Raw genomic sequence first — 21,610 nt, 5'->3', positions numbered from 1 at the left:
CCTGAAGGTGTCATTTTCCAATTAAAATGGGGAAACTGGAACCCAGTAGAAAAGGCAAACATTGCTGAGTAGTAAAATGGAATAGGAGAAATTCAAACACTTGAACAGATTTGGAATACAAGTCTGATTTAGTTACACCAGAAGAAAGGTTTTTTTTATCAAAACAGGGATCAGAGAGTGATAATGGCCTCTTTTTACCCAAAAGCAGGCCTATTTTTAAAGCAGAAATTTGCAAAATGTTTTCCCCTCCCTGCAAAATTGGATAGTTGTGTTCACTTTGAAACAAAGCATGTAAATTAGCACCGCTCTATTAACATCAAGGGAACTATACCATTTTACTCCAGCTGAGGATCAAACAAAAATGCAAGTCGCTATGTGACAGGATACAAATAAATAACAGTAAGGGCTGCCTGCCTTTCAAATGACTTGGCAGGGGATTTAAGGAAGGGACTTGTCCTCTGGGGAGGCATAGCTGAAAAGGGCTTTTTCTGTGGCCTCTGCGGACTGCAGCCTGCTACGGTCAGGGGAATTGATTTTTTTTTTGTGTGTGTTACTTCTTGAGCTCATGTGTTTGAATAAACTGTGCACTGAGGCAAGGGCCTCAGACAGACTTCTGCATGGCACTGGTTCTTTCCTGGGCTGGTGACACGTTTCCTCACACTTTAATTGAGGCTTGCAATTTCTTCATGAATATTTTGCACAATTTCTGTTGCTAAGAATACGCCACTGCTTACATTTGCCACCATATACTCCTCATTCTGCTTCTCTCTTCTCACTTATTTAAAAATAGAATTCCCCCCCAAAAAATAAAACCTTGCAGATTTGTACTAAGGTTATGGAGGAGCAATTTTCAATAGCTAAACCAAAAAATGCCATCATTGCTCACGTAGATTGGTTCGCTTGGAAAACGTGTGCTGCAGTGTCTGCAAATTCAAATAAAGAGTACCTGACAAACAGTAAACAGCGCTGTTATGACCTAAAAGAGCTGTCCTACCAGTTTTATCCTTCAAGTTCAAATGTATGAGATCGCATCCAAAACCTACTTATGCTGCTTGTACTTCCTCTGATGTTGAACTTGAAAGTGAAGGTCACATCACAGCTATAGGGTTGCAATCAATGTCTCTGCATGAGCGTAAGTTTAATTTTAGCTCATGTGAAACTGAAATACTAGTGCAAGAAAGTTACTAAATATTAACTCCTAACAGTATCTGGAGGTTAAGTGATGAGGTGGTGCAATTTACACCCTTCTGGCTTTCAGCAGGTGTGCAAAAACATGAACAATGAATGTATAGAAGATGGAAGGGGAGGATAAAAACCCAGAAAAATAAGACTATAGGGTAAACCAGAGCCCTGCTTCCTTCTTTTTCTCCCCTCCCCTGCCAAAGCCTCTTTGCGTGCCAGTTCCACTAGTTTTGTATGTTTACTGAATACCAAATTATAGCCAACTACACTCTTTCACCACTAACATTGTCCTAGTCCCTGGGTTTAGCAGGGGGCCCTGGTGAAATATATGATTTTTTTTTAAAGCTGTGTCTTGTAGCATCATGCAGGTTGCTACCAGATTCCTCTTCTGGGCTCATTCTGTTCCATGAGTCTCTTCCCCCTGTTCCTCTGCAAGTAAGTTTCAGGGTGGCAGGGGAGGGTCCTGTGCCCAGGGGAAAGCAAAGAGAAGGGCTGGGACCAAGACAGGAATGTCCAGCAGCTGTTTCAGGTCTATTTTCTCAATAGGCTAGGAAAAGAGATGGGGGAAAACACAACCCGCCTGCCAATAGGCTTGACCCTGCTCCATTGTAGTCAATGAAAGTTTTGTTATTGACTTCAGTGGGAGCAGGATCAAACCCAATAAGAGGAGGAGGAGCCCTGTCCACCTGTTGGCAACCACAGCAGAAGATGCCTACTGCTCCCTCTTCCCTGACCTCTGAGGAAGGGCGGAGAACTTCCCTTAGCCTCCCTAGAGAACAGAATCAACTGAGAGAATGTGAAGAGCAAGAGGAAAACAGCAGAGAGAGGAGAGAGAATGGGCTGTAAACTGGAAGAGATGGGGCTCTTTTACATTTTGTCTCAGGCCCTGTAAATCTTGGCTTGAAGTCTGGTCACATCCACCAGAGGAACGTATGAATTACACCAGCATTTGTAAGCAACTCAGAGATTTTCATGGGAGTGGCTCTTGCTTAACCAAGTCTGCAGGAACAATCCTCTGCCTTACTGACAGCACTTCCTATGGCAATACCGAAGAGCTCACCATGGTCATGTGGAGGATGAAATACTGTATTTTGAGGTCTAACCGTACTAATCTATGTAATACAGCAAGGAAAATGATTTAATAAACACTTATAGGACGAGTTTACCCTGAAAAATGACCAAACGTTCTGAAAGGCCCGGTTGGGACCATAACGTATCAATTTTAAAGGATTTCCCAGCTGTCTATAACTGAGTCAAATAAGATTTGTTAACATGGAATCATTTTTATATTTATCTGGGCAAATTGAGTTGCCCTGTTCTATGCTACAAAGCTCCTGGTTCTTGGCTCTAGAAAGATTAGTAACCTTAGATTTTTCAAGAAACCAATTTTTACCCGGTGACCACTTGCTGTCTCCCAGGATCTGCCTGTCTGGCCCAGAACGCCTGGAATGGAGATTACCTGGCCCCCAAGCTCCCCGCTCTGACTTTAAAGAGACAGTATACTTAATCCCAGTGAGCATATCCCCAGACAGATATTAGAAGAGGGACAGCTTCTATACTAAATATCATAAGGATTTCTATAAAAACAACCACCAAAAACAAACAGGCAATATATGCACAGAGGTCAGTGGGAGTTTTCTCTGGCTCCTGCCTATGAAAGGGCTGCAGGATTTGTCCAGGGGGAAATCCAAAAACGAACAGGCAAGAACTTAACAATCAACAAGTTTTCTTATATAAAATGCCTGAAGTAACTAGAATAATAAACTAGTATTGCTGAGAAAGGAACAATTGCAAAGTTCTTGTACCACAGGAGGTCTATTGTCTTGTTAAATTATTCAGGAATTTTTATGACATTTAGAAACCAACTGGCCAATCTTTTCACTTGCTGTCAACGTTAATGGGCTTTGCATCCATTAATGCAAGAGCACAAAAAATCTCTTTTCTTATAGTGATTTGAATGCTGGTTTTCCTGTATTATTAAATGAGGAACTTCTTGGGAATCATTTGCTCAATGGATACTGTTACATTTTCAGTGGTTTCAATACATGGAGTATTAGAATTGGGCCCACTAGAATCTGGGTCTGTCAGCATATTCACTATAAGACTCAGCTTCAGTTAGTGAGGTGGAAATCCCCCACTAGCCTCCACAGTAGAATGTAGCAGGAAAGATTGATACATCTGCATTAGGTAACTGATGGGTGTAGGAGGAGATAATGGATTTGTTGTTTCCAAGGGACCACACTTTGGGATTCTATGCAGATTTGCTTATTAATTTATACAGAAATGTCTACATGGAAATTTCTTTCAAGCTTTTTGCTAAGCCCCAATAGGCAGCTCTGGGCCTCCCCCCACCTTGTACAATCTAGTGCCTTAAACGAAAACCTCAGTCATAAGTTATTACAGTGACAGCAAAGCGCACGGTTTCCCTTAATATGCAGCCCCATGTTATTTTAACAGTTCCAAATTCCACACTAAAGATTAATATTAACAAAGTAGGCCATAATTCCCTAGTCCGTACAGCACTGAACTGTAATAAGATTATAAATTCCAGTTATTTAATGGAGTATTCCAAGAGGGTTGTTCACTGCAAGTAGGATTATCTTTGGCTACAAATATTTTGTGTAAAGAGCTGATGAATTTAATCCTTTAATTACAGCCTATCTTTTAGAAGACTCTGGAAGAAGAGGTGAGGGCATAAAATCAAAGATAAGGTGTTTGAGGGCTGCCAGATGGTAGAAGACTATGGAATATTAATTTGGAATAAATAAAGACAACCAGGGCTGCCTGGAGGATTCTGGGGGCCTAAGGTCATCAGCAGTGGGTCCCGCTTCGGTGGTAATTCGGCGGCGGGAGGTCCTTCCGCCCCAGAGCGGAAGGACCCCCTGCCGGCAAAGACCAGGGGCGGAAGAAGCTCCGGGAGCCCGGTCCCTGTGAGAATTTTCCAGGGCCCCCAGAGCAAGTGAAGGACCCCGCTCCAGGGGCCCCAAAAAACTCTCTTGGGGGCCCATGCAGGGCCCAGGGCAAATTGCCCCTTTTGCCCCCACCCCGTGGGCAGCCCTGAAGAAGACAGTTTTGAAGAATAAAGGACAGAACTTCAGTTGAGAAGGCAGAGATCTACTGCAGTTCCTGAGTGGATAAACTATATAGTGAAAGGCTCCTTAGTTTAAAGATAGACAGTAGAATTTTTGTATCTTAAATTTAAGCACTTGGTTAGGTGCTTTCCTGAATCAGAGCCTACATTATTTGTAATACAGACCTGCTGACTGCTTGTTTGCTGGTTGGCTAGTGTTGTGTCTCCCCTGAATCCATACAGCTGGTGCTTTGCTCAGGCAATGTGTACTTTGCTGCAGGTATCAGATTGTAAGACCCAGTAGCTCACTCCAACTCTGCTTGTCTTTTGTATATTATTGACTTCAGGCCTGGCCTTAGAAAGTCCTGCAATGTTTTTCTTTGCTGTGGAAGTAGTAGTACCCCCTTTCCAGGTTGTGCGCAGAAGCAGAGAGAACATTCTGTGCATATCACCTACTCCCTACGCACAGATTTGCAGGCTACATTTCTATCCCTTAATATCTGCTCTTTGAACTCTGCCTTCCTACTTCATTTTTTTTGTTTGTTTATTGGGATAGCTTGTTATTTGGCCTAAAGCTCCTATCTAATCAATCCTTGGATACATTTAATATTAGGTAGAGATGGGAAACAGATAAAAACCCTCAACACATGGGAAAGTTTAGATCTGAATCCAAACTTCAAGACTCAGACCCCTCTAGAGTGTTAACATATTTCAGACCATTTCAGTTATTCACATGACAAGAAGAGTTAAATGCACTAACTTACCACCCCACCTCCTGCAGAGTGAACCAGCACAGACATGCCTTCTCTTAGGTTGGCCACTTCAAAGAGCATCATGTAGGCAGTTACAAAGTTCATAGGAAAGGCAGCAGCTTCAGAAAAACTCATGTCATCAGGAATCTTGTACACAAATTCTACTGGGGTACATACTACTTCAGCCCATGCGTTGTAGTTTACGAAAGCCATTACTCTGTCTCCAATCTGCAGTAACAGAAAGAATGACATTGGGATTATTAGGATAGTAAGCATGCACATCTGAAATGCTTATAAAATGCTATAAACGTTGAATACATGAATAACTGTATTAGAATATAAGTGACATTCCTAGAGGTTCTCCCACCTACCTTCATGGATGACAGGTTGTCCACAGAACTGCTTCTGCCACAATGATTATGAAGCACCAGTGCTTGTGCAGCTCAGCCTTGTGCTCTTTAGGATTTCCAGGGGCTTTTTGGATCAATTAAACTTTTACTTAAAAACAAAACCACAACTCTGCTTCAGGTCTTTCTTTGCTGCTTTGTTTCTTTGGTGAAAATTTAATCGGGATTAAACGTACAGGCAATGCTAACACTGGAATGGTAGCTAACACAGGAAGACCAAACTACAAAGTGACATCAAAAGATTTGAGTAGTTGGGTGTCCAAGCTGCGAGGACAGCTTTGCTATTAATGAAAGCAAGTCCTACATGTGGGAGTAGGGCTAAGACAGCACCAGCACAAAGTGAATGGACATGACTAAGCAATCCCCTCTAAAAGGGAGTTAATTTTCACCTGGCCTTCCTAATCGTAAGAATTTTTCATAAGCTACTTTTCTGGGCAATATGTTTGCTGCAAGGGAGGTGATGACATCGAAATGAGAGGCCTTCTATTTTAAAAAATAAACTACAATTTGGAAGTTTGAGAACCAGTGATTTAGCCTTTTACTTTATGCTAGCATTACCTGTTTACTTTGTAGTTATATTATTCTAAGGAGATATTTAAACTGCCTTTGCCTGCTGGAGATAATCAATATGTGACAAGGATTTTAACTGCTGAGGATACATTCTGCTCTGAACTATATCAATGTATTTCCAGAGTGACTCCCCTGAAGCTACCATGGGTTTACACCTGTGTGACAGAACAGAATTTGACCGTATAACTTTAAAATAGGACTTCAAACATCAACCTTTTGTCCTTTGGTTCTTATGCCAGCTTCTAAATCAATCAGCTCCTGTCAGTAGGAATTAAAGGAGCAATCCAATCTTCTTTTTCCCTGCAACTGAAGACCCAATTACCATAGAAAAATATATATACACACACTAGAGAAAAATGTCTTCTATCAAATACAAAATGGAGATAAGATATATTTGAAGATGGAGTGAGATTATATTAGCCACATTAAGTGCCTCTTGAGGATTGGGCTGAAGTGCAGGCACATCAGTTTCATACATTTACCTGGCAGCCTTCATTGCAGTTTCAGATTCTGAGAATTCAGACAACAATTCCCCATAGACAGCCAAGAATAATAGTATGAATGTCTGAAAATGTAAGGCAACTTCTCCTCACTTTCATGGGTGTAGGAAAACTTCAAGAAGACTACACTGGGGTAAGTGAGAGCAGAAATTGGTCCAACGGGACGACTCATGTGACTAAGGTGAGCAAAGTTTTGCCTCTATGCATGTAATTCTCCTTTGCTGTCATGCTTACAAAAGAAAACTTGACAATGATTAGGCAGCTGGTATGCTGAGACAGCTGCCTGAGAATACCTGTTTACAGTGCAAAAGCATTTTGGCCTCTCAAGATGTTTTCATCTCTTTGGCCTTAGCATGCTGTAGGTTAGTTAAAATTTAAAGTGCTGGTGACAGTTCTGAAAGGTTTATATCTTGTTGGATGAAGTCGGTGAACACAACTGTCATTCCAATTTCACTGAAATTCCTCCTCCTTTTGAGAGGGTCCTTCATATTAACAACAGTTCTGCTGTTTCCCTTGCACTGTTAAAAAGGTGCCTACTTTTTAAACACACAGTTTCTGCATAAGATTAGTTGGCACAAGATTTTAGCACTTTATAGTACACACTCTATTACCAAAAAAAATCATTACAGAACTGAAGGGGTAGGGCACGGAGGTCCCTTCTGCTAGTTACTGGGGATGCTTCTATTATATTTTATAGTGTTTAACCAGCATGTCACTTCAGATCTTTGCAACTGAGCACCGCCAATGGAATTAAGAGCTTCTTAAACAGTAGGGGCCCGATCCAGTTTCCTGTGAAATCAATAGGAATCTAGCTATTGATTTCAGTGGGAAGTAGGAACAGGCCCTTCAACTGCTGTGCAAAATGACGGGTTTTATTCAACGTGGAGAACATTTTTAGAAATCTCTATCAATGAGGGTTGCCATTAGAAGCCTGGATTTGTCATATTCTCAGGCAATGAAGAGACCCGTTAAATTCCAGTTTGGCTATGCCAGAAATGAAAGGCTCAGTTCAGTTGCAGACTCATGACCACGGGCTGAATCCTGCTCACATTAATCCTCCACAGCAAGGAGTCCCAGTGACATTACTGGTGTTGCATGGAAATGGAGTCCACTTATGGGGAGCTGTGTACAAGATTGGCGTTAACCTTTGGTCTTTTTGACCCTGCACACAGAGATGCCAGGTTGTGACAAGTATGGTGCAAACATCAGCTCTCTCTAATTTTCATATACTGATTTTGACCTGAATGGTACATTTCCTTATCAGTGTATTCATATGTGTGTGTTTCAGCTTTCTTTATGGTCTCAGGTCTCTCTACTAGATAACCCAGCCATTGCTGTCGTTATGTAAAATATGTCTAAAAATTACAAAGGCTTATTTTAATTAGAGGATCGTTCTACCAGACTGAGCATGATCTACCCTGTTCATATGATGCTCTTGATCATGACTTTTAAAGGAGACCCAATGTAATCAGTCAGGCATAATGGTATTCAAGCAAACTTTCATATCCTATAGCTGTATGATTTCCATTTCAAAAGGATTAGAAAAATTTAGACCAAAAAGTGCAATCAAAGCAGAATCTCATTATACTAGTTCCATACACTGGATTATTTCTCCTCAGCTTTATACATAGTCTAACTCTTAAAAAAAAAAAATAAAACCACACACACATTAAGAATGCTAGATCTGCACATCTGAGAGCACAGGTTTCAGACAATGAAATTATTGTTTATAGGAAAAAGGTAGTTGAAAAGCTGTGATTCCTTGAAGGAAAAAAACAGTTCTAGCCTCATTCCTAATGAGACCCTATTAGAAACCAAATGGACCATGGTCTGTTATGTAGCACTATTCACAAAGCTCTTGTGGAAGAACAATAATGCTGCCTAATAAAGCTCTCTTTATGCAATATCTACTTAAATGAGGGAAAAAAATAGGATAAGGATAAAAAAAGGAGGCAGGATTATTTCATTACATTGACAAAACATGTTGCAGAGATAAGAATGATAAAATAATTGGCACATGCCCAGCTGTCCTACTTCAGGAGATTCACACCTCCACGTTGCATTCGTTCAGCAGGATTTGCATATAAATCAAGAAGATACTGTGGGAAGTTAAAACAGAAGGTTTCAGCTAAGAAAGGTGTTTAACATCAATGATGGAAAACAGAGTGGGATGCTGTACGTTTTACACATAATACAGGTACTTTAAAATACCTGGTGCCAGCTATGGGATGAGATTGTATGAGATCTGTTATTTTAATTATTTGTCATTTAACACTGTACAACTAGGGTGAAATTCACCCCCTCCCTGCATGAAGAGTGACTAAATTATTATTAGTCTCACCCGAGTACTTAGAGTCTGAGAGCAGAATGAGGGCTCTGTTATTTTAGGCGTTGTACAAATACAGCATAAGAGAGACAGTCCCTGAGTTTACAATCTAATTTAAGTCAAGACCCAACAACTGGGACTAAGCAACAGTGGGAGTGTATAGGGGAGGGAGGAGTGATAGGAAATATGGTTACACAGACAGATTATGTTTAAAATGAGCAGATTTCTAGTCCAATTATTTTGACTCTTTTAATGTATAAATAAAAAGAGAATATAAATGATCTCAGCCGTGTCTGCTGGATTCCTGCCTAGTCATCACCAATTGGCAGCGGATCATAAGCATCATGGCAGAAGTGAGTCTTTAAGAGGAATTTGGAGGAGGTGGCAGTAGTGGCTGTATGGGTTAGTTCCGGTAGGGGCATTTTCATGTATAAGGGGCAGTAAGAAAGGAAGCACAAACTTATCTGTGGGAGGAACAGACAGGTGAGTAATGGAGGCTGCCATCATTGGCAGAGTAGGAGGCATCAGGGCAGGATGGTTAAATGGGTAGGTAATGAAGGAATGGCCAAATTGTGAAGACTGCTCTGCTCACTGCCTCCACAACACTATTATATCCCAGAAGGTTTGACATGGGGCTGCCGGCACATCAATGAATTTCACCTCTGAGATAATTTGATTGCAGAATGTCTTATTGTTTTTTATAATAGGAATTACAGCTCAGTGATAATTTGAAAATACAATATCATTTACAGTGTTTGTCACACTCAGTGCCAATATCAGAATCGGAAAAATCTTGACGGCCTGTGATCATATTAACAACTAACTTAGGCTGGCTGGGGGAAATCTAAAATACAAGTTTCAGGGATGCAACAATGATAATTAACAACAGGTAGCACTCATATAAGGTTTTTTATCTTCAAGGTGCTGGGCCAACACTGAAGACAGTTTGCTTTGCAATAGAGCTTTCAGTACAGGAAACCGTTGATACATTAAAACTTATTTCAACTTCTGTGTGTTAAAAGAATACTTGCCCCAAAGTGCCACTCTGGGCAGGTCTTTAAACACAATATAGCAGTCTAAAATCTTTTAAAAAGGAATTTCTAGAAATGGGATAGACCGATGACAAGTTAAAAAAAAAAAAGACTCTTGATGCACTAAAAAGAAAGAAGTAATAGAATTTTTCCCCATTAAGGAAGATTACAGTAAGACATTATTGAACAGCACGTATACATAAGGTTTTGGATAAGCTGGGGAACTTTTTCCATGAATTTAAATTCCCCTCAGGGGAAACTGATGTCATTTTGATTAAATACAGTTCTTCACTAATCAAGGTTCAGATAAGTGTGGTTTTATCTTAGCTTACTAGACAAGAACATTGTTCCTGTAGGAAGTGTCTGCTGCTAGTTAATGGCCCAGTTCTGTCCCTTCACTCCCTAGTTAGTTGGATAGTTTCTTACCCTGGATTTTCAATGGAGCTACTTGCAGAGTAAGGGCTTGTCTATGCGGTGAGTTAGTGTACGGGAAACCAGGGTATAAATCTACAGTACCCTGTCTTGCTGCACACTAACTGGCCATGTGGCCCCTGCTCCAGTGCACTAAAAGTTCCCTGGGGAGCTTTGACATAGTCCCGTTTCAAGCTACTTTTAATGTTTCAAACAGGAATATGGCAAAGGCCACTGCAGAACTTTCAGTGCATTGTAGGAGGGTCTACAGAGCTAATCAGTGTGCAGCAAACTAGTGCACTGTAGAATCCCACCCTGGCTTGCTGACCACTGACTCACTGGATAGAGAAGCTTTCAGATGCTACTCAAAGTGAGGAAGGGTGGCAGAATCTGGCCTTAAATCTTTTCTTCTCCACTCCTAGTCAAATGCTGTGCCCTTGATCACACTGCAAGATAAAGGAAATATTACCTCAAATCCTGCCACATTGTCCCCCAGAGCTTCTATGATCCCAGAACACTCAAATCCAGGAACAAGTGGCGTCTTGGGAGGATTGTCGATATTCCCCTGCCGCACCATCAGATCAATGAAGTTTAAACCACTGTAAACACAAGAAAAAACAAAATCAAAACACTAATATGAGAGTAGGAGGGAGAGAAACTAAGCCAGGACAATGAAAGATGCTGAAGGCTTCCATTATTTTTAATGCTGCATTGTTCTCCTGCACATGGGCAGGCAGGTGTGGAGCAGGTGTACGGAGGGAATTCACATCTTCTCTCATGGAAGAACTTGGCTCTAAGTTAGCTCTGCATGGGCTGTCTTGGAGGTAGGGCTACTAGATCTGTGATTACACTGAGCTCCTATGCTTAGAGGTTGCACTGGAGTCACAACTACTATTTCAGACCAGAGATCATTACCACCCGGATCAGAGTCAGATCGGTGATCAAAAGATGAAAGGCTCTTTCTCATTACTAATCCCCTGAGATATCTCAAGATGCTTTACAAGACATTTTGAATTATTGTAAAATACACACACATCTTTCACTATTAAAAATATGTAGCTCTGTGAAGAGCAGACTACTTCTGTAAATAACGATGGTCAGGCTATTCAAGGTATATAGAGCACATGCAAGGTTGGCATGGTTAGGTCTCAGCATTACTGTTGTAAATCTATGGGTAAGCTGAGGGATGTGTCTACTTGAATGCTCACTGTAAATCTATAGCACTCCAACATGCCGCAACCTAACTGTCCATATGGATCCTGCTGATGGGCACTAAAAGGCCATAGGATGCAATGATAAACGGTGGTTTATTTCAGAAAAAGGACAATGCAGTGATTGGAGATATTCTTTAAGGACTTCAAAAATGCAAACAGTGAAGTGATATTTGTTAGGAGTTTGTATATAATCCAATGATATATGCTACAGATATTTTGGGCCAGACACAACCTTGGTGTAACTGCACTTAAATTGCTAGTGTACCAGGAGGAATCTGCTGTTATTTTGGCAAGGAACAGAATCGTTAGTGAGAATTTATTAAACACCAAATGGGATATTATCATCAATAAACTATTATAAATGCTTTTGCACCTCATCATTTTTAAACAGTCTTTGCAAAAGATTGATTTAGGTCTTTGAAATCTTATGTGGGTGGCTGCTCAGAAGAATCACTGATGACTTTTCCTTGTATGCTCAATTTTGTGAAAAATCAGGAGGCCTCCTTACTTTGTCTTTGTATCTCATATTTTTATATATATATATACACACACACACATATATATCAGGGGAAAAGGTATTTTGTTTTTCCTGTGCCCCATTGTATAGATTCGAGACACACAAAACACTATGCACACATTCTGAAGACTCCTTACATTCATAACTAGCTAGAATATACTACAGCCCCAATCTATTGTTTCAGAGAATAGCCCTATAATTACTGCCAGCCAGAAGAGATGTATACCAGGGCCCTATATTATATAAAGTTATGCACAAGAGTCATCTCTCATATGCAAACAGAACCATTGACTGGTCACACACACAGTCACTCATGCGCAAGTGTTTGCGAGATCAGGGCTTTCATCTGGTTACTAGCAAAGACACAGACAACTCTGATAAACATAAAACAGGATAAAGACAAAGTGACACATGAAACCAAGACAATTCATGCTGAGATCTAGGTCATTAGGAACTTCAGTGGAAATTCCATCTAATGTAAACATTGAAGGCAATTGTGGATAAAATTTTAAAAGTGCCATCAACCCATCCTTCATTTGTGCATGGGAAAGATTATGGGCAGAATTGACATATGTGTCTCATGACTGACAAAGTCATAGGGATATCATTTTCATGACATTTCAATGGGAAGTTTTTTTATCCTGACTGTGCCCATCTCCTCTCCTGGACCCCATGGGAGGCATCATTATAGCCTTTCTACAGAACGGGAAATAAAGCTGATCAGCTTGCTCAAGGTTACATATGAAACCCATAGCAGAGCATGGAACTGAACGTTGGTCCTACCATCCCCTAAGCCAGTACCCAAACCACTAGGCCATCTGTCCTCCCTGAAGACCAAGAGGAAAGATAAAAAGACAGTTGTACACAGTGATTGCACTAAGCCTACAGTCAGAATTGTTGGCAGGGGCACAACACATTGCAGGTTCGAGGCTTAAAAATGATTGCGGAAAGCCTGCATCTGATCAGAAAACTATCAAGGCAATTCACCTTCTGTAATGTTATCTATAGGATAGGAAAATTCTGAATGATAAAGAGGTTTTGGGACTATTTAAGAGAAAGTGAAGGACACACACAATGATCACCATTTAAAAACAATATTTACACACGGTACGCAACATTGTTCACAAATGTTAACTTTATTACAGACCACTGTCTAGATCTTTCCACAATTCGAGTGCTTTACAAAAGTTATTTAATTAACCTTTCCCATGTTCTACTCCTACTGGGTAACTGGGGATGGAGTTGTGATGTAAGAACAAGCAGAGGAGTTGGGGTTGTGACAGAGAGCAGGCAAGGAGCACCCAGACGGACGTGGCTATGACTGTGGCTATTTGAAAAAAAATATATGATTTTATGTGTATATCATCACACCTTAATTCACCAGCACCTACTCATTCTGATGGAATTACTTGGCAGACAAATTTTTTGAATAGGAATGTTTTCAATTATGAATCTGACTACATAACTCTAGCAAACCAATTCCTTGCCTTTTGTCTTTATCCCCAGGAAAAAGCAGCAGCATTAATACAAAATTAAAATAAACTTGTTATTAGAACAGGATTGGGAAGGAACACGAAGGTGTAGAATTAAAAAAAAATTAGGGCGGTCAATCAATCAGTTAACTCAAGCGATTAACGCAAAACAAATTAACTAGATTAAAACGTTTGTGATTTATTGTTTAACAATACATTAAAACTGCAATTATAAAATACCAACTGAAATTTATTATCAGTATTTTGGAATGTTTTTCTACATCTTCAAAAATATTTATTTCAGTTACCAAAGTGTACAGTGCTCACTTTATGTTACTGTTATTACAAATATTTACACTGTAAAGAAACAAAACAGTATTTTTCAATTCACCTCATAGAAGTACCGTAGTGCAATTTCTTTATCATGAAAGTGCACCTTACGAACACAGAATTTGTATTTTTTTACATAACTGCACTCATAAAACCGCCCCACAATGTAAAGCTTTAGGCTCTATGAGTCCACTTAGTCCTACTTCTTGTTCAGCTAATTGCTGAGACAAACAAGTTTGTTTACATTTACGGGAGATAATGCTGCCCTTTTCTTACTTACAACGTCTCCTGAAAGTGAGAACAGGCATTTGCATGGCACTGCTGTAGCTGGCATTGCAAGCAATTTATGTGTCAGATGTGCTAAACATTCGTATGCCCCTTCATGCTTCAACTTGTAGGTCTTTTTAAAAATCTTTTCTACAGTGTAAATATTTTTTTAATAAAAAAAATAGAAAGTGAGCACTATACACTTTGTATTTTGTGTTGTAATTGAAATCAATACATTTGAAAATGTAGAACATTCAAAAATTTTTAAATTGGTATTCTATTATTGTTTAACAGAGTGATTAATTACATTTATTTTTAATCTCACTATTATTTGCAATTATTTTTAATTGTTTGACAGCCCTAAAATAATTGTGATATTGGGGTATATAATGAAAAATTTTGAATTTAATTAATTATAATTTAATTCATAACGGAGAAATCAAGTTTGATTTTGACATGATAAATACTTTAGTCACACACTTCATCACATTTTATTCTCCTGTATACGACTTGTTCACATATATTTTTTAAATGTTCCTGGTACAGTGTCAGGAGAAGTACTTTGGCTGCATGCCATTTATCAAAAAGGGCATGTATAATATATGTCCAAATACTGGCATCTGGGAAAAGTTCCATTTCTGTGATTTATTCCTGGCCTGATTTGAAATTCCATTTTCTATTTCCATTTCATAAAGCCATGTGTACAATCCTCGTCAACATCAATGAGGTAACTCAGAGCAGAACAAGCCTCAATGATGAGACCAGCAAACTCATTTTTAATCTTTAAATAAGCTTAAGAGAAATTTGAATGCAAGAAACCAGAGGTAAATTGCTACTCTATTAATTATCTGTGCAACAGTAGGCCTCATGGAATCCCTCGTCAAAATTCCTTGCGTCTGCTCTAATTTGAAAGGGACAGGTTGGCTTCATTGTCTGGCACAAGAGAATAGCCTCCTCAGTCTTTTCTCCACAGACTTCTGATATTAGAAAGCTGTGGCCTCCATTTTATTCGATGCGGATGCTTTTGCTGTAATTTGGACAGTGGCTAAAGGGCATACTAAGAATAATCACACAAATATATAAAATCGCTTTCCCTCTATGAACAATGGGATACTAATACTGATCTATATTACCACTTGTATGACAATCCCTGCTTATGATATATGTAGGAAGGAGAGGTTGTCTTGCACAGGGATTCAGGGGAGGTGGTGTTTTAGAGCTACAAAGTTCAAATCCAAACTTCCTCAAAAGTTGGGGAATGCAGAAAACTGTTTTTTTAACATTTAGGAGTTGACCATAGGGCAGAATCTCTTTGGTTAAAAATCTCATTTAAAAGGAATATTAGCATAACTGTAGAGGATATTACAGCAGACTGAAGACACTTCAAGTCTGCAGGGACAATTCATTATGGGCAATTTCAACTTCCCCTGTGAACTACCTGAATGACACACTGGGGACATGGTTTGAAGACGAACTTTTGATAAATACGTGATTGCTTAACAGAATAGCTAGCTTTGGGATCCTGATGGAAGGACAAGACTCCTGACTTTGGCTTAAGAAATATGCAGGAGTTAATGGAAGGTGGACTGCAGGGAACGCAGTGGGAAAGTGGGCAGAGTTCGGTTCTGTTCTAACTGTAGTTTTCATTTTAAGTCAAAGTTTGGATGCAATTGGACTCTGAGGAAGAAGGCATAGAATGACAAGTAACTACTCCCCAGGAACAGAGTATTCAGGTAGGGGTTCTGCCAGGACTAGCCTGTGAAATAGCAGCGATATTAATAAGCATGTCAAATAAGCTGAACTTTATGGGCTAAATCACCCCCTCCTTGATTGTTCTGTCATTGGGCAGGGGTTTGCCCAACACGGAGTCAGTGGTGTATCTGAATTCCTAACCCAGTGCCACTGCAACTGCTTTGAGGCTCCACCTTCGTCTGCTACTCTGTGGGAGTGTGGCATTTCTCGGCTCCCTAAGATGGAGAGTTTTGTGGCTGTATTACTTTTCCCTGATAATCTTTGCAGGTCTGGGGGTGGTGATAAAATATGTTTTCTTTACTCTTCCCCATCCAGTGCAGGGCTGCCCACTCCAGGACTCTGACTCGCCCAGTCCCTGGCCCCTATCTAAACACAATGCCAATGCTGCAGAGTGCCCTCTATGTCCCAAAGTTGGGCTGGTACTATGTAATAGATCTGATTTTCTTGCTTACTCTGGTGTAACTCAGGAGTAACCCCACTGAAGTCACTGGGTTTATATCAGTGCAAGTAAGGAGACAGTCAGGCCCTGTGGCCCAGATCCGCAAAGATATGTAGGTTCCTTTCCTAACTTACACTGAAGTCAATTGACATTAGTAGCCTAAATATCTTTGAGGACCTGGATGCATATTCCTAAAAGTATTCCTCCTCCTTTTGCCTGAATTATCTAAAACAGTGGTGGGCAACCTGCGGCCCATCAGGATAATCCGCTGGCAGGCTGCGAGACGGCGTATATATTGAATGTCTGCAGGCATGGCTGCCCGCAGCTCCCAGTGGCCGCAGTTCACTGTTCACAGCCAATGGGAGTTGTGGGAAGCAGTGCGGCTGCAGGGATGTGCTGGCTGCCACTTCCCACAGCTCCCATTGACCAGGAATGGCGAACAACAGCCACTGGGAGCTGCAGGGGCCATGCCTGCGGACGGTCAATGTAAACACTGTCTCGTGGCCTGCCAAAAGACTACCCTGATGGGCCACATGAGCAGGTTGCCCACCACCGATCTAAAATGACTCCTGAAAACCTGAAATCTCTTAACTTCTTTTTTTTAAGAGGAGAGTTCATACTTTCCTTTTATTTAGAGAAAGGCATGAAATATGAATAAGCCTATCTTTAAGAGTACATTTGACTTTATGTGAGACACTGTTACACATGGGATTTGTTTTACTTGCTTCTAATTTAGGAGACAGCTCTGTTCTTTCACAAATGCCAAGAAGGCAAAGGGGGTCACCTCTGCCCCCCATCTACGCATATGCATCATGAGGAGCAGCAGTAACAGCTACCATATCAAGATGAAAAACAAGTAACGGGAGGCAATTATATGAGATCATTACCTGTCTTCCGCTCACTGCTGTATGTGGGGTAGGTTTGTTCTAGCTGTTTATCTGATCTTGAAAACAGTATGAACTCAGGCTTTTTGTTAGACACAGACAAAATAAACAAGTAAGCAGAGCAGTGCCAAGCTGCTCCATCATTACCAATCAAGAAATAATTATAGGGAATATGCAAAAGCGGTGATTCAACTTGGGCACTGACTATTGCTCCATCTCTTAGTCACTGAATGAGGCTAACGTATGACTCATCACAAAGGAAAAAAACTTTCAGGCAAATCATTGATATTTCAGGACTTCAAAGAAAAGTCATTCATCTGGCTTAGCATTAATAGCAATACTACAATGGGTCCCAAGTTTCTCCTATTTATAGTATTCTGAAACAGGAGGGTCACATTTAACTGTCTTGATTCCTGCAATGAGTATGTACAGACTGTACAGGTACTTGTGCCGCTTACTAGGTTTTCTAACTAATATTTAGCAAAAGCTGTATGGTTGGTTTGATTCTTCCCCTACTCCCACCAAATCCCATCTTTAAAATCCCATTTGCTTGAGGCAGCTATCTTTACATTGACATAATTACATGTATTACTCAGAGTAGGCAATGCTAGAGAAGCTCATCCTAGATGCATTCTGCATCTTATATATCACAAAGAGCATGTTCCACTGGCCACAACAGGCATTTTCATCATTTCCTCAACCAATCTCCCAACCAAACCCATGCAGCCAGCACTACTTCTACTCCCTGTTCTCTCTTTACCATCTGCAAACACAAGGGTCAGGGACCTAATCTCTTCCCATTAGTTGCTCAAAACAAGTTCTGGCCCCTTGATCTCACCCTTCTGTCAATTGGCTATGGTAGGCTACATGGCCTTTCACCAATCTTCATGTTCCTCCACCTTGAACTGTGCTACAGCTTCAAAAAATATATAGCGTAGTAAGTGATCCAAGCATAACTATAAAGTAGTAATTTACTTGAGTGGCTCCACTGATACAAAAACAGTGGGTGTACACCTCCAACAGTTTATTAACAGTAACAAAACACTTGCAGTCTATTGAAAAGCTAAGTATTATTTTACAGCTAAGTATTCACTACACAGCTAACTATTGTTATTTGTAACACAGAGGTCTGCAGTCTTGATGAAAAGGAAATTCATGTGCATACATGGAAGTAAGTTCTGTCAATCACTTAGGCGTTTTAAAAAGCAACACAGACACACACCACATTCAAAATTACAAATGTTAACATTTAAATATTTAATGATTGAAAAAAAACCAGTGAAAAGACATTACAGCTCTGATCAATATTAACCAAACCCTGATTTTACAGACATAAACCACCAAGCAGGTTTCACGATATTCAATATAGTCAACATGGACTTGTTTTCATTTATTTCCCATAGTGCCCATAATCTGCAAGACCCTTTACAAAAAAAAAAAAAGGGCAAAATCCTGTCCTGCATCTATATTAATCGTTCAGGTTGCTGGATAGCTAATCATAATTCACTGATGCAAGTGAGGAGGAAAATATACTCTCATCAGGAATAGAGCAGCTGATTCACAAAAATATAATATGGAAAAGCCAGTGTCTAACGGACTGAGATCTACAGTTAATGCGTCTGTTTTGCAAACCCATCAGAACACAGCCAGTTCAGTGATACCATTTGGATACACTGATAAAACAAAGTCATTGCCATAAACCAGTGTCACTTTCAGTGTTGATTGTTTCTAAAATAAACAGCTCAGCCTTCACATCTATTTTCCACAGATGCCAAAGTATTTACATAGCAGCAGATTACCGCTGTGTGATCACAGTGCTCTACTCCTCGGATTGTGTGCACAGAGGACCTAACTCCCAATGACATCTGAGAAAAATTCTTTGGCCTTTGTTATGCAGGAAATCAGACTAGATGATCCTAATGGTCCCTTCTGGCCTGAAAAATCCATGACTTCAAAAGAAGTTCTGTGCACAGACAGATTCTAGGTTTGGGCCTCTATTAGTTATAAATATGAGACTTAAGAACAAAAACATCCAGTTTAGATTGCCTGAAAGACTGTTCTTAACAGGGAGGCTTGGACCAAACATTTCTAGATCCTGACTGGTCACTAACCACCCACGAATTCCTCACAAGAACTTCGCGGGGGGCGGGGGTTGTGTTTATCTGCTGCCAGTGCTCAGAGAGAAGCTTGGTGTTGGGGGGAAAGCAATGGTAATGCCTAGTGAGGAAAAATAATAGCAAGTATCAAAAGGAAAGGTCATGCTACCAGGACCGGCGCTAGGGTTTTGAGCGCCCTAGGCAGATGGCAATTTCGCCACCCCGCACGCTGGTCCCACGGTTCCGGTGGAGCTGCCGCAGTGGTGCCTGCGGAGGGTCTGGTGTGCGCGCGAGCAGCCGACCACCTGCAGGCACCACTGCGNCCGTCTGCAGGCACGACTGCGGCAGCTCCATCCGAGCCGCGGACCAGCAGACCGCCCGCAGGCACCACTGCGGCAGCTCCACGGGAGCTGCCTGACGCCCCCTCCGGCGGCGCCCTGACCCAGGGGACCCCCTGGGCTGCCGGCTGCCGCGGGGGCGCCCTGACCCAGGGGACCCCCTGGGCTGCCAGCTACCGCCGGCAGCTCAGACTCCCTCTCTGTCCTAGCAACAGGGCTGCTCAACCATTTAAAAAAACATTGGGGGGCGCTTTTTGGCACCCCCAAATCTCATTGCCCTAGGCAACCGCCTAGTCCGCCTAAATGGTTGCACCGGCCCTGCATGCTACTCAGCAGTATAGCAACCATTCAGAGGTACACCAACATTTCTCAGATAAAAATCAAATCCCAATGAAGGTGGCCAAATATCCCCAATTCTTCCAATCAGCTCTGAAAACCTCAGACATTAAAAGCAATATTATTCTCTTTTTTTGGCATTAAAAGTGAAATAACAACCACTTGCAGCACAAACACCCATGACTTTGCCTTTATCCTTGGCTTTGTCTAGTGAAAATATATTTTGGTACAAACTGTTCTCAGTATAGATTTGCTCTCTGGAGCTATCAGATGAAAATGAAATGTAAGCTACTCAAGTTAGAGAGAGATATGGGAAAGATGACCTGCAGTGGGAGAGAGAAACTGCCAAAGCAGCTCAGAAGTGGGGCTGAGAGAAAATGGTGAATGAGGGGAGTTAATGAAATAATTAACTGCCTTTTGACTTCAGATGGGGAAGAGAAACCAAATAAAATGCCCACAGCGAGCTTCAATTTGCAATTTCTGACAAAGGGAAACTTAGGCCAGCCTACAAAATAGTAACACCTGAAGCTAAAGTTTACAGATACAGGGTCAGCACAAAAATCTGCTACACTGAACACTGCAAAGTCACAGGCCTGGGGGAGGGGTAATCAGTTTAATAGCAAGCAACGAGGTGGATTCCCATTTGCTGCCTGCCTTCTCTAACAGGAACTCAAAGGGGCAGGGAAACGGGTGCTTCACAATGCAGAAATCAATCCCCAGAAACACACACAGACATGCATGTCAAGTTACAGGATGCTCTACGGCTAGAGGCTCCGAGACTGTCAGCGCGAAGGGGAGGGAGCGGGATTTAGACTCAAAGTGGCTGTAAAGAACATATGAAAATGCCCCTTGAACCCTGTTCCTGGGCAAGAGGGCGGGGCGGTTACTTCTCTCTCTTTGACCCCCATCCTTTCCCCATGCATTACAGGGGCAGATCCTTCCCCCTCTCCTGCCTTCCTGAAACTGACACGGTCCCACGCCCGCCCCAGACACAAATGCAACGATCACGGCCACAAGATGCTGCCGGGGGTAGGTGGGGGGCGCCGCTGGTGCCTATGGGGGGGGAGAGGGATGGGGAGAGGCAGAGAGAGGCGATACTGGACCAGGCTTTGACTCGGATTTTGAGCTCCCCTTCCTGAGGCTCCGGCATGACTTTCTTGGCCACCCTGAGCTTGTTGAGCCCCCCGAAGCCAGACAGCAGCACGGCTCGCATCTCCTTGGTGTCCCCTGCCCGCAGGCTGCTGCTGCCGCCGCTGCCCTCCGCAGCTTCCTTGCCTCCCTCCTTCTCGATCATCTGCTCCGTCTCGTCCGCTTTCTCCGCGCCCTCCTTGGCCATGGCGCTGGGCTGGCAGGCTGCAAAGCTGCGGCGGCGGAGGGGGCTGCGCTCAGCCTGGTGCGCCTGTTGAATGTGGGTGATGCTGGGATGTGCAATGGCTGCAGCTGGTTGAATGGGGCTCTGGTCCTTCCAGCCCTACCGCAATGCACAGAGTAGCTGCGCAGCACGAATCACCAGCCCCGCAGGTAGCCCCCGCATGAGTGCCTATCCCAGTTAATCTATGACGACGAGTTGATCTGGTGCCAGGTACCCGCGTGTCTAGACAGCTCCCGGGCTGCATAGTTTGACATGGGCAGAAGGGGTTGGTGAGGAAGCCCTGGGCAGAGGAGGGGGGCGATTATTGTCTGGAGATTCTCTACCCATTAGTAGGTGACCTCAGC

At 41.9% G+C, this 21,610-nt stretch overlaps 1 protein-coding gene across 1 annotated transcript in view; it reads right to left on the bottom strand.

The window, feature by feature from the left end:
• VAT1L (vesicle amine transport 1 like) overlaps positions 1–21,395 on the bottom strand; it is an 80,136-nt gene extending 58,741 nt beyond the window's left edge. The window contains exons 1-3 of the mRNA XM_032768119.2: positions 20,998–21,395; positions 10,719–10,848; positions 5,017–5,232 (exon numbers count right to left, since the gene is read on the bottom strand). Of these exons, the coding sequence (XP_032624010.1) occupies positions 5,017–5,232; positions 10,719–10,848; positions 20,998–21,230 (579 nt within the window). The 5' untranslated portion in view covers positions 21,231–21,395. The remainder of the gene's footprint in view (positions 1–5,016; positions 5,233–10,718; positions 10,849–20,997) is intronic.
• Between the last annotated feature and the right edge of the window lie 215 nt (positions 21,396–21,610).

The sequence above is a fragment of the Chelonoidis abingdonii genome, chromosome 19 (genome assembly GCF_003597395.2).
Source record: "Chelonoidis abingdonii isolate Lonesome George chromosome 19, CheloAbing_2.0, whole genome shotgun sequence".
NCBI lineage: Eukaryota > Metazoa > Chordata > Testudines > Testudinidae > Chelonoidis > Chelonoidis abingdonii.
The sequence above is the reverse complement of the archived record's forward strand: the minus strand, read 5'-3'. Positions and strand labels throughout refer to the sequence as shown.